This window comes from Erythrolamprus reginae, chromosome 3 (assembly GCF_031021105.1).
Source record: "Erythrolamprus reginae isolate rEryReg1 chromosome 3, rEryReg1.hap1, whole genome shotgun sequence".
Taxonomy (NCBI): Eukaryota; Metazoa; Chordata; class Lepidosauria; order Squamata; family Dipsadidae; genus Erythrolamprus; species Erythrolamprus reginae.
The window spans coordinates 56,620,086-56,632,585 of NC_091952.1; the positions used below are offsets into that span (position 1 = coordinate 56,620,086).

Genomic DNA, 12,500 nt, shown 5'->3' on the forward strand with positions numbered 1-12,500 from the left:
TTCAAAAGACTAACTTCATTTCAAGGGAGGTATAATGCTCTGAAGGATGGGGCCACAGCAAAAAATAGAGGCTCATTTCCATTGTAACAAAGAGTGTCAAATTCAAAGGCCTGCCAGTTCACCATGGCAGAATTAAAGGTCTGGGAAATTATGAAAAACATGGATATTAGGCTAAATTTTCAAATTCCCATTTGAAAAGGAAAAGATAATAATTCAAGAGTGCATCTGAGCACACAATTAGCACCCATAGCACTTTTAAAAAGCCAAATCTCTCCCCCTTCCCCTTGGGATTTGGGTACTAGGTGCAGATGGAACCCAAAATAAGACTCCATCTCTTTACAGAGTTGCTGACAGGTGAGTAATCCTCACACCCTGCCTTTAGCATTTTTTATATTTTTTTTCCAGGATGCAGTGACACAAGGACCACATGTATGTTCTCTAAATAGCAGTGAAGATTATTTTGCTGGGCAATTTCAGATCATCATAACAAGCTAAAGCTAATAAGAGCCCATCAAGACTGCCTCAACTTACCTTGAGGCCAGAAGCTCTTTAGAGGATAATAGCTGTCTGCAGGTTTTCCAAACTGAACTCTGAACAATAACAGGAACATAAGTAGGGAACATACTAGGTTCATTCTGAAATGCAGATCTAAGATTTAAAAAAAATAATGAAGGAAGATCAGGGTTTTCCAAACCATGTGGTATACATCCCTTGGCCAAGTGCAAACAGAGTCCTTGGGAAGTGTAAAGAACCTTTTAGTAACTTGTAACTAACTTTTCACATCTCTCTCAAACTTACTTTGGCTCAGTTTTTCCAGCTAAGCCTTTGTTACACATTATCATTCATCTCTAACTTACAATTGTTCTGTCGGTTTCTCTGGAAGAATCCTCCCAAAAATTCACAGGTACAAATTTCAGACACACACACGTTTGAAAATTCAAAATAATGTTCTTTATAATGAAAATTCACTTAAACCAAGCCCTCTTTTGGTTTAGCAAAGAGCACTTGTCTCCAAACAAACTGGTAATTTGTACAAGTCCCTTATCAGTTCTGTGATACTTAGCTTGCAGCTGGGAGGCAATTCACAATCCTTCTTTCACAAAGTGAAACACACTTTGCTCTGGTTTAGTTTCAAAGCGGGGAAAAATCAGCACACAAAAAGTCAAAGTCAGTAAAGCAGTCACGAAACACAAGGATCAGATAATCCTCCACAATGGCCAAACCCACAGGCTGCTCTTTATAGCAGCCTCACTAATTACCACAGCCCCACCCAACCCCAGGTGGCCTCATTTTCTTTGATAATAATATCTCAGTTGTTGTTGCCTATGCATCGCTCTCTGCATGCGTGGCTGTATCATTAACTCTTGTTCTGAATCCAAGGAGGAGCTAGATAATTGATCTCCTTCTGAGCTGTCTGCCACACTCTCCTCCTCCCTGTCACTCATGTCTTCTTGGTCAGAGGAGCCTTCATCAGCAAATTCCACCGGGGGCAAAACAGGCCTGCAGTATGTGGATGTCTCCCCCACATCCACAGTCCTTGGGGCAGGAGCTGGGCCAGAGCTAACCACAACAATAATTTATCTTTACAAAAGTATCATTTTCATTCTCTCTCAATACACATAAAAAAAGGGGGGGAGGATTAACTGTGTTTAATTGTGCTTTCCAACTAAAGGATATTACTTAAATGGGATTCTGCAGAAACTGTTCATAGTTTTGGCTCTGCATCATATCCCTCTCTCCTTCCCAGCCTCAAATCTAAAAATCTAATCTAATAAAAACAAAATTTTTATCAATTGGAAAGTTTCTGAAAATGATGTAGGTTTAGGACTGTCGTTTTAGATTGCAGGCAGGTTGTGACTTTTAAAAATGGTCTTGCTGTTGTTGTTTAAGAGGAGAAAAGAGCTTCGAAGTAGAAGCACTTCGTACAGTATGTATTTACTCATACTTGCAACTTTTGTCTTCCTTTTGCCTCTGGTCAAGCAAGGTTAGCTGGATTTGGAAAACAGACGTAACACCTGTTCATTAGTGATGGAATGGGAATGAAAGTTTGTATGCCGAATAATGATCCCTCTCTTTCAAATCATATTTAATTTTAATTAAATTTTCTCCTTCCATGAATGTATGCATACCCTCTGTGTATGCTTGTCTTTTTCATCATAGCCAATTATAGATGTTTTCTGCTTTACAAGTTTTAAAACTGGTCTCAAGCCTTATTTTTCCCCCCAACAACTTTCTTTGATCTTCACTGGTCAGGCAAACTCTTCAAAGAATGGCAAAACATTAGATGTCTAGAAATGCTGCCTTCTCAGCTGAATCACTTCTTTCCAGAGGTGCATGGGCCAAACTTCCACTTATGATCCTATTTTTCTGATCCACAGCTACATCCTGTACTTTAAGGCACTGATAAATCACAGGACACTTCTCTTCCTGCTCCTGTTAACAGTGGTGTCCCTCAAGGTAGTGTTTTAGGACCCACACTATTCATACTATACATAAACGATCTTTGCGATTGCATCACTAGCAACTGTGTTCTCTTTGCAGACGATGTCAAACTATTTAATACTACCGACAATGCTTCTACCCTTCAAAAAGACTTTGACCACATAGCAGAATGGTCTAAAACCTGGCAACTTCAAATCTCCACCACTAAATGCTCTGTCTTACACATTGGTAAAAAGAATCAGAATATTAAATATAAACTTGGAGGAATTGAACTTATTGATAACTCTCAATCTGTCAAAGACCTTGGAGTACTCATATCCAATGACCTAAGTCCTAGAGCCCACTGCAACAACATTGCCCAAAAGGCTTTAAGCGTTGTTAACCTAATCCTTCGCAGCTTCTTCTCTGGTAATTTTGAACTGCTAACAAGAGCTTACAAAACATTTGTCAGACCAATCCTAGAATACAGCTCCCCTGTATGGAAGCCACATTGCATATCTGACATCAACACAATTGAGAGAGTCCAGAAATATTTCCCAAGAAGAGTCCTTCATTCCTCTTCTCACAAAAAAATACCTTACTCCGCCAGACTTGAAATTCTTGGTTTAGACAATTTACAACTCTGTCGTCTCCGTTCCGACTTAATTATAGTTAATAAAATCATATACCAAAATGTCCTACCTGTTAAAGACTACTTCACCTTCAACCGCAACAACAGACGAGCATGAAATCAATTTAAACTAAATGTCAACCACTCCAAACGTGACTGCAAAAAATACGACTTCAGCAAGAGTAATCAACGCCTGGAATGCACGACCTGATTCTGTGGTTTCTACTCCTAACCCCAAAACCTTTAACCTTAGACTATCTACAATTGACCTCTCCCCCTTTCTAAGAGGTCTGTAAGGGGCGTGCATAAGCGCACCACTGTGCCTACCGTCCCTGTCCTATTGTCTTCTTTTGTTACTTTTTATCATTACTTATCTAATGTTTTATTTGTACAAATTATCACCCTATAATTGTTTGACAAAATAAATAAATACATAAAAATAAATAAATAAAATAGACATTGAAGGAGAGAAAGAGAATGGCAGGTCTTGAGCCACAATAATGTGTCAGTCAGTGTATAAGTTTCTTGCTTTGTAAATGCATTTTTTAAATAAAACCTGTTATGTTATATCTAGAAATAACTATTTTTGCCACGCATTGGCATTTCTGTTTAGAGACAGGCCATTAACTGTGTAATAATAAATTAGACTTAAATTAAGGATTGTAACTACAATAATTAGTAATAATTAAAAGTAATAAATCAATAGGAATGCAAAGCAGAGGTAATATGTTTGTGTGATTGGACAACCGAACCCAACAGGAAATGAACCAACTGTCAAACATATTGACAGTGCGATTTAACCAGGAGATTAGAAACCTCGGTTTTATATTCAGTTCACACTGAAAACCCCTCCCACAAAAACCCCTACATGTACCATACACACAAGGCTTTCTTCCAATGATTCTGAGCCATTATTTATTATATTTGTTTTGTCAAGTACATATTGCTGATATACAAAGATATAATAATATTTATATACATGATACTAGTAAAAGGGAAACATTAGGACAGGGGACAGAAAGCACTCTGGTGCGGGAACTGTGATTATTTTAGATATTGCCGCTATAAAATTTCCTCTAGAACTACAGTGGCTACATTTCTTGGAAAAAATAAAGGACAAAACTGAAAAAGGGGCAATTCTAAAAGAGGTTCATAAGGATAACAAATTTAGTTGTTTATAACTTAGCTTTACAAAAGAAAATTAAAGAGCAAAACCAAAGAATAAAAATAAAAATGCAAGTTCCAATAAAAAATATAAAATCAAACAGTATGTCTAAATGTATTTTTAAAAGGATAAGTTAAGTTTCCATATTTTTACATACATGTGAAAGATTGTGCACTAAATTTGTACAGTAAAAGTTAAATGACCCAAGATCTAAACTGAGTTTTTGAAAAAATAAATAAAACTAAAGGACAGCTTTCTGAACTAAAGGACTGTCCTTTATAATAAAGGATATATGAATACGCTATCTATAAAACAATGTTTTTTTATCAAAAATATTTTTTGTGTGCAGACTTCAATTCTAAGTCATGGAATATTTTGAAACAATCGTGCTTTCAAAAAACAGTGTTTATCAAATTCATTACTACCTTCCTTCTATATAGAGAATATGACTGGATTCAGTTGAAATACTTGGATGAATAATTTTCCCAATTAATGCAATGAAAATTTTGAATAAATATGCACAGTTCTCTAGCATAATTTGCAACCAGTGGATTTACTCCCAGATAAATATTTGTATAGGTTTGCCCCCCTGCCCCCCGCCTGATATGACTTCAACATCCTTGGCTTTACTTACCTCAGTTTTTCCTGCAATGTCCAGGCCCAAAGTCTTGATCTCTTGGAAAAAGATGAGGTGATCTCTGCTATACCTCTCATCTCATTCTTAAGACCGGGGTCTGAATTATTTAATGCCCTTACTGGTGACATCAGCAAAGATGGACCCGCCTCTAGTTTATATCTTTTAATTTTCTTGCCTAAGCAGCTTTATTGTATCTTGAAGAATAGACTCAACTATTTTTGTAAGCATTGTTTTATTAAACCGTCTTCTTTTCTTCAGCCAGATCAAAATAATTCTGCTTTCCTTTTCTTTATAGTCAAGCCAGAACAATTGGTAAAAAGGCTTGAATCAATTTGCTCTATTACATTGAAATTATTAGACAACAAAAGATGAGGATACTACCATTTGCTCTGATTTAAATACTCCCTCCTCCTTCTTTTCTAATCATTGAATAAGGAACTGAGGAACTAACTGCTAGGTCTATTTAACCTGCAGTTTGGAAGAGTATAGAATACATAGAAATATGGGATGTGTAAAGCGTGTATTCCCTGTATACTGAGGTGAGGATATGGTGCATGAGGGTAGGATTGCATGATTGCATGATTATGCCTGCATGCTTGGGTTTTTGATGCCCCTGAAGATCCTTCAGAGGTGAGAAAATATTATTTTACTGAAAGAGTAGTAGATGCTTGGAACAAACTTCCAGCAGATGTGGTTGGTAAATCCACAGTAATTGAATTTAAACATGCCTGGGATAAACATATATCCATTGTAAGATAAAATACAGGAAATAGTATAAGGGCAGACTAGATGGACCATGAGGTCTTTTTCTGCCGTCAGTCTTCTATGTTTCTATGGGTATATCAATACTATTTGCACAATGTGACAACTGGAAACAAAGATTTTGCTGTTGAATTATCTTTACACTTTTGACCAAATTACCTAAACTCTCTCTTTATTGGGAATTCGAAAAAACAGGTAGAGCAGTTCTGGCTTGGCTTGGTGATGGCCTTTCTGGAACTATTATTTGTCTTGTGAGCTTAACACATACAGAGAGTGAGACAACATTTAATTCATTTACTTTTACAATTTAGCAGTGTTAAAAATGAAAAACATTTGTATCAAAGTCTATGGAGATTCCCAACTATCCAGATCATGGGTGTCCCAAAGTTACTTTTCAAAAGGCAAACTGGACTTTCTTGGTTCTTTCATTGAAAATGTTTCGCTTCTCATCGCAGAAGCTTCTTCAGTTCCACTCAGTTCATATCAAAGATCACAAAGCTGCACTGTAGATCAAATATTATTTTGATACATAAAATGTATTGCAAAATAGACATTGTACAAAAATTGCTTCTTGCATCATTTTTGACACAAGGTTTGAAACAGCAAACCCCAAATAATATTTGTACTCGCTATATTTTCCCGTTGAACTTGCATACAGAAAAAAGAATAGCAAAAATGTTTCAGGGAAATATACATATTTAAATGTTGTTCTGTTATACCATGCTTTTAAAAAAAAGTCTGCTAAATTACCATTTCTAATTTTATCTATCCAAGTCCTTCCCTTTTTTTATTCTATTGTTCTTTTGGGCAGAGATTTTAAAGAGTTGAAGGTAATATAAATTATTGGCCTCGGGGCAGTATTGCCGGAGACTACTCACTACATCTATGATTTTTATTGCTAATGCAAATGATATTACAGGGGAAGAGAAGAGAAGAAAGAGAGTGAGGAAGGAGAAGGGAAAGAAAGATTCTTCATATTCTAACTCTGTGTTTTTCACCTGGCCCATTATAAAGGGGATCTTTATATTTTAAGAGACAAAGGGATCTTCCTGTTTCCCATTTTCCTTCTCTGTATAGTTTAGATCAGTGTTTCCCAACCTTGGCAACTTGAAGATATTTTGACTTCAACTCCCAGAATTCCCCAACCAGCGAATGCTGGCTGGGGAATTCTGGGAGTTGAAGTCCAGATATCTTCAAATTGCCAAGGTTGGGAAACACTGGTTTAGATAAAAGCAAGTATTAGTTTTTTTCTTTTTAGTTTTATACAGTAATTAGATTTGAGTCTTAGTCCTTGCTCGGATATTGAAGATACCATTCAGACATATTTTTGCAATCAAGTTGACATGTCTTAACTGTTGAATGCATTGCTGTCAAATCCTTGTTACTAGTGTTGGGCGAACTGAACCTGCAAAGTTCGGGCTCGTACCGAACTTTGCGCGGTTCGGTATACCGAACCCGAACTTTTGCAAAAGTTCGGCAGAAGTTTGGGTTTGGGTTCGGGAGAGCTCCAGGAAGTGCTGCCGCCCAGCTGTCACCTTCCGAAACACCTGGGGAGCTGTCGGCCAGTTGGGAGGTGAAAAAGGAGGTGGGGAATCCCACGAGGAGATTCCAGGGGCGGAGATTGGACATCATTGGGATGTCCTTCCTGGCCAGCTGAAACGGGGACTCCAGGAAGGACGTCCCAGTGACATCAAAGCTCCACCCCTGGAATCCCCTTGTGGAATTCCCCACCTCCTTTTGTGCCTCCCGACCGGCTGTCAGCTCCCCGACTGTTCTGGGAAGCGCAGACGCCCAGCTGTCACCTTCAGAAACAGCTGGGGCATTTCTCAGCAGTCTGCCAAGCCCAAACTTTTAAAAAAATTTGGGTGCTGAACCTGAACCCAAACTTCGTTGGGTTCACCCAACAATACTTGTTACACAATGTGTAATACTTCCAGGTGTTGACGTTCACTGAGGAGTTTTTGTATATTTAAAAGACAGACCATTGTCACAATCAAGTATGTATAAACCAGCACCATAAGGTGGAAACCCCATTTAGTTACACCTTTTATAAGAAATGATTCTACCAAATACCTTGTACATTTCTGACAATGATCATATACATTATTTAAATCAGCACTAAATAAAATTCATCACTGAGGTAGCAGGCTATTCATAAAAAAATGCCTGTGCTTGTAAGAAGGGAACTTGTCACTGGTAAAAAGTCATTCATTCAAGTTACACTTCCGAGCTGGTATCTCCAAATTTCTGAAACAGCTGCAACAAGAAAAAAAAATGGTGGGTAAAATGAGGACTTGGATTGTGAGGGCAATATGCTGGCTCTGTTGTTTTTTTAAAGTGCTATTGCTAACATGTTGTAAGCCACCCTGGCTCTAAAAAGAAGGGCGGCATTAAAAAATCAATCAATCAAACAAACAAACAAAAAAAAACATACATACATACATACATACATACATACATACATACATACATACGATGGAATGAAAATTACAGAACCTAGGATAAAAGAACAAAAATATATGACAGATTAAATTTGCTTGATTCAATTAATGATCTCATTACTAACATCGTTGTGTGCAGTGGGAATGATCTGCCTGTGAGAGCAATAGAAAAATGTCCACATTTTGAATGGTACTGGGCTTATGTTAGTGAACCATCAATGAAAATATAAGCCATGAATTCATCTGTACCAGCATTATCAGCCAAGTCTTGAGGCCCTTTCAAAATTCCAGTAGAGTGGGAACAATTCAATCTCATTCCAAAACTCAGATTTTGCAAAAGAGAAGGTGCCTCTGGATAGATGGTATTGATTAATTGAAAGGACCCATAATGTACCAACTGTGCCAGACTGAATTGGGTAGTCCAATATTGTGGGAACCAGCACCTGGAATCACATTTGGAAGCAAACTAGTAACCAGTGCAACTCACAAAGCAAAAGTGTTACATGAGCATACTGAGGCATGCCCACGGCTACACAAGTTGCTGAATTCTAGAGTGGTTGAAGTTTAGCGGTAGCCTTCAAGGGTAGACCCACATAGAATGCATTGTTGTAGTCCAGTGGTGAGTTCTAAATGATTTTGCTACTGGTTTGTGCATGAACCACTTTTGTGCATGTGCAGAAGTGTTCCAGGTAGGTAGGCAGAGGCTCCTGCCACCAGTGCTACTGTTTCTAAGAACTGGTCCAAACTGGGAGCAACCCACTGCTGTTGTAATCAGCTTATGAATTGATCAGGGTATGAACGACTGTTTCAGTAATGTCCCCAGAGGCGGGTTCCTGCTGGTTATGACCAGTTCTATAGAACCAGTAGTGGGAATTCTACCCCCCCCCCCATTGGCCAAACCAGCAATGATGATTGGTTGGACATGCCCCAGCTCTCGGTACTACTATAGATGTTGCCATCCTGTTTTTCACTTCTGTGCATGCACAGAAGCTGGATTTTCAACACTGTGAATGTGTGCGCAATGCGCACGCAATGTGCACACACTCACACGGCATGAAAGGAAACAAACCAACAGCGAGGTAAGTCAGAACCCCCACCCCTGAATGTCTCCCATTGTACTTTTAAGGGCAGCTTTTCCCAATGATCTCTCTCCAGATGTATTGGAATGACTCTCTCAGAATCCTCAATTCAGTGAGCTGAAGACGTAGCCAAAGTGTCAGCAAGGGGCCAATGGCAGAGGGCAGGCTGCTTAGAGAGTGTAGCGTTTCTTTTGCTCTAATTCTGTTTCTCCTAGGATCGCCCCAGCTTTTCATTACCTTGTTCAAAAATGAGATATTCACCAGTGATCCCAGAAATCCAAAAACAAGTGGGAAAAAGCTCCTAAAAGAGAAAGAAAAACCTTAATTACTGATGAAAATATTCAACTGGAAATGAACTTGAGATCCAAATCAGACGTGGCAGTATGGATGTTTTTTGTTGAAAGTTAAAACTACCCACCCCCCCATCTTACCAACACGATTCTGGGCAGCTATCAGAAGTGAAAGACAGCATAAGCACTGTCAGTAATACGTACTGCACCAGTTGGGTTTGTCAGTACTGTATATGAACTAACCATCAATGTATGTTTGGAGGAAACAGTATACAGTAATGTTACTTTAAGAGCTAGGGCTGCAATTAGCCATATAAGGGAGACAGATGCTCTTTATTGGATTGTAATGTATTGTTGGTTGTTGGTGGCTATTGTGGTTAGTCTACGAAGAGGGGCGGCATACAAATCCAATAAATAAGTAAGTAAGTAAGTAAGTAAGTAAGTAAGTAAGTAAGTAAATAAATAAATAAATAAAAAAAATAAAATAAACAAATAAATAGTTTTGGTAATGCTTAATATTGCTGTGTGCTAAGATATAGCTGTGTGCTTAATACTTAATACTGTGTGCTAATATATTGCTATGTGTTAAATATTGGTCTCTGTACCAGCTGTGCTTAATATTAGTCCATGTATATTATTATGGTATTTTAGGGACCTGTGTGTAATAGTAATGGTTAGTGTATATGATTGCTTAAACCAGAAATGCCTGACTGTATACCACCACTGCCACATATTCTCTGTTTGAAGTTCGATATTCTAACATTAGTGTAAGCCCAGTGTGGAATGCTAACAAGCACAATACATATTCAAAATCAAAAACACCATCCCCAATTGAGTAACATAGAGAAACTATCAAATTCACAAATAACATGGGGTAGATTATGTATACTTTTATGTTCCAGAATATATACTGCTCAAAAAAATAAAGCGAACACTTAAGCAGAATATAACTCCAAGTAAATCAAACTTCTGTGAAATCAAACTGTCCACTTAGGAAGCAACACTGATTGACAATCAATTTCACATGTTGTCAGCACATTCAACTTTGTACACAACAAAGTATTCAATGAGAATATTTCATTCATTCAGATCTAGGATGTGTTATTTGAGTGTTCCCTTTATTTTTTTGAGCAGTGTATATAGTTCCAGATTGGATTATATCAATTCTTAGAGCTTGGTTTTACATTTGCAGATGATTGTTTTTCCCCACTTTTTTTCCCAGATTTTCCTAATCTTTTGTAGTGTTCTTTGGGGTTGATTGGCAACCCTGCAAATGGCTGTGTCAATGTCCAATAGTCAAAGCTAGAGAACAAAATCCTCTCCTTGCAATTCCTGTTCTTCTTCCATGAACTGTTACTTCCACTCCATTCTTTTGACTGAAAACCAAGCTGAGGCAATTAGTGCATACACAATTTTCCCATAGCAAATGCAATGGTTTTAGGAGGATTGATCACCTGAAGAGATTAATGAAACCATAGGTCTCCAACAGCATGCCTAGTAGAGGCCAACGAAGCAGAACAATGATTATGCCTCCTAGAAAGAAACTGGTTCCCTTAAGCTTCTCCTTTCGGAAGAAGAATCCAAAAGTCCTTCTCAATCCAATTATAACAGCCAAGCCACACAGGAACAAAATCTAAGGAAGAAAAGAACAGATTTCAGGATTCATTGACATTTCTTTCTTTCTTTCTTTCTTTCTTTCTTTCTTTCTTTCTTTCTTTCTTTCTGTCAATCAAGTATAGGATGGTAGTTTATATAAACATAACATAGAAAGTAATGATTAAAAAAGACAATAGGACAGGACAGGAACAGTAGGCACAATGGTGCACTTATCCACGCCCCTCACAGCCCTTTTAGAAAAGGGGAGAGGTCAACTGTAGACAATCTAAGATGAAGATTGTCTATCCACTGCAGGATGAAGGCCTCTTCCGCATGTTTCCAGCCAATGGAGGTGTATTGGGATGTGGAAGAAATAGAGCAGTGCTGGCTAATCCTTTTCTCATTGTATGCTAAAAGCGTGCGCACATACTAGCACCCATAATGCAATGCACCCATGACACCCACTGCACTCTCCCCACATGTCTGTGCCCCCCATGCATGTATGCACATCAGGAATGGGATTCTAAAATCCAGAATGCCTGGAATGGCCTCTTTTCACCCTTCCCAGGCTCTGGAAGCTTTCCTTGAGTCTCCGGGAGGTTGAAAAAAGGCCCATTTCTGGACTTCCATTACTTCTGTTAGGCCCATTATTTTGCCCTCCCCAGGTTCTGCGGACTTTCCTCGAACCTCCAGAGGCCAGAATCGGGCCCATTTCTGGACTTCTGGAACTTCTGGGAGGCCTGTTTTTTGCCATTTCTTTGAGCTTCCGGGAGGGTATAAACAGTCTCTTCTGTGTTTCGGAAGCCTTTATACTATTGAGTAGGAAAAAAAACATTGGTTCTATTTTTTATATTTTTTTAAAAAATCATCTTCAAGAGGAAAAGTAGCAGGATAGCTTCACAGGTCCCCCTGTATATCAACTATTCATTTTTAAAATAATTCAAACAAACAAATCCACTAGAAATGTGTATCTGCTGATGCTACCTTGAAGTGCAATTGGATTGATCTGAGCTGGGAATATTTGCATGCTATTCCCACTGACAAAACTTTTATCATTTTTTGCGCTTCTCTCAGACAGAAATCAACCACTATGCAAAATGCCAGAAAATGCTTTTGTTTTTCCTGCAGAAATTGATTCATGAATGGATGGATGAAGTAGCAGTTTCATGGAAGGTGGATGTGGAGGTTTTTTGTTGCACCAGCCTTCTCTCCTCATCTTCCCTACCAGTCCATTTCACAGTTCAGTTATCTATTTCTGATGTCTGCCTTTAGGATCTTCCCTTTTCTCTTCAAGTCAGCCACCATGGCAACAGATGTTGAATCACTATTGATATGGGAAGCTACATGTATTCTATGTTTTGAAACACTGTCACCCTACAGCCATTCTTAAAGCCATTCTTTTTATATTTATTAAACTATGCACAATTTTAAACTGAATTCTGTAATGGATTAAAATGGCTAATTCTGATCTGGCAGTT

The 12,500-nt window shown here is 38.2% G+C and overlaps 2 protein-coding genes across 2 annotated transcripts in view; both read right to left on the bottom strand.

Moving 5' to 3' along the window:
• KISS1 (KiSS-1 metastasis suppressor) overlaps nucleotides 1-4,931 on the bottom strand; it is a 6,209-nt gene extending 1,278 nt beyond the window's left edge. Inside the window, exons 1-2 of the mRNA XM_070748522.1 lie at nucleotides 4,852-4,931; nucleotides 532-590 (exon numbers count right to left, since the gene is read on the bottom strand). Of these exons, the coding sequence (XP_070604623.1) occupies nucleotides 532-590; nucleotides 4,852-4,931 (139 nt within the window). The remainder of the gene's footprint in view (nucleotides 1-531; nucleotides 591-4,851) is intronic.
• A 2,434-nt stretch (nucleotides 4,932-7,365) lies between these two features.
• GOLT1A (golgi transport 1A) overlaps nucleotides 7,366-12,500 on the bottom strand; it is a 23,236-nt gene continuing 18,101 nt past the window's right edge. Inside the window, exons 3-5 of the mRNA XM_070748890.1 lie at nucleotides 10,881-11,059; nucleotides 9,374-9,437; nucleotides 7,366-7,872 (exon numbers count right to left, since the gene is read on the bottom strand). Coding sequence (XP_070604991.1) covers nucleotides 7,834-7,872; nucleotides 9,374-9,437; nucleotides 10,881-11,059 — 282 coding nt within the window. The 3' untranslated portion in view covers nucleotides 7,366-7,833. The remainder of the gene's footprint in view (nucleotides 7,873-9,373; nucleotides 9,438-10,880; nucleotides 11,060-12,500) is intronic.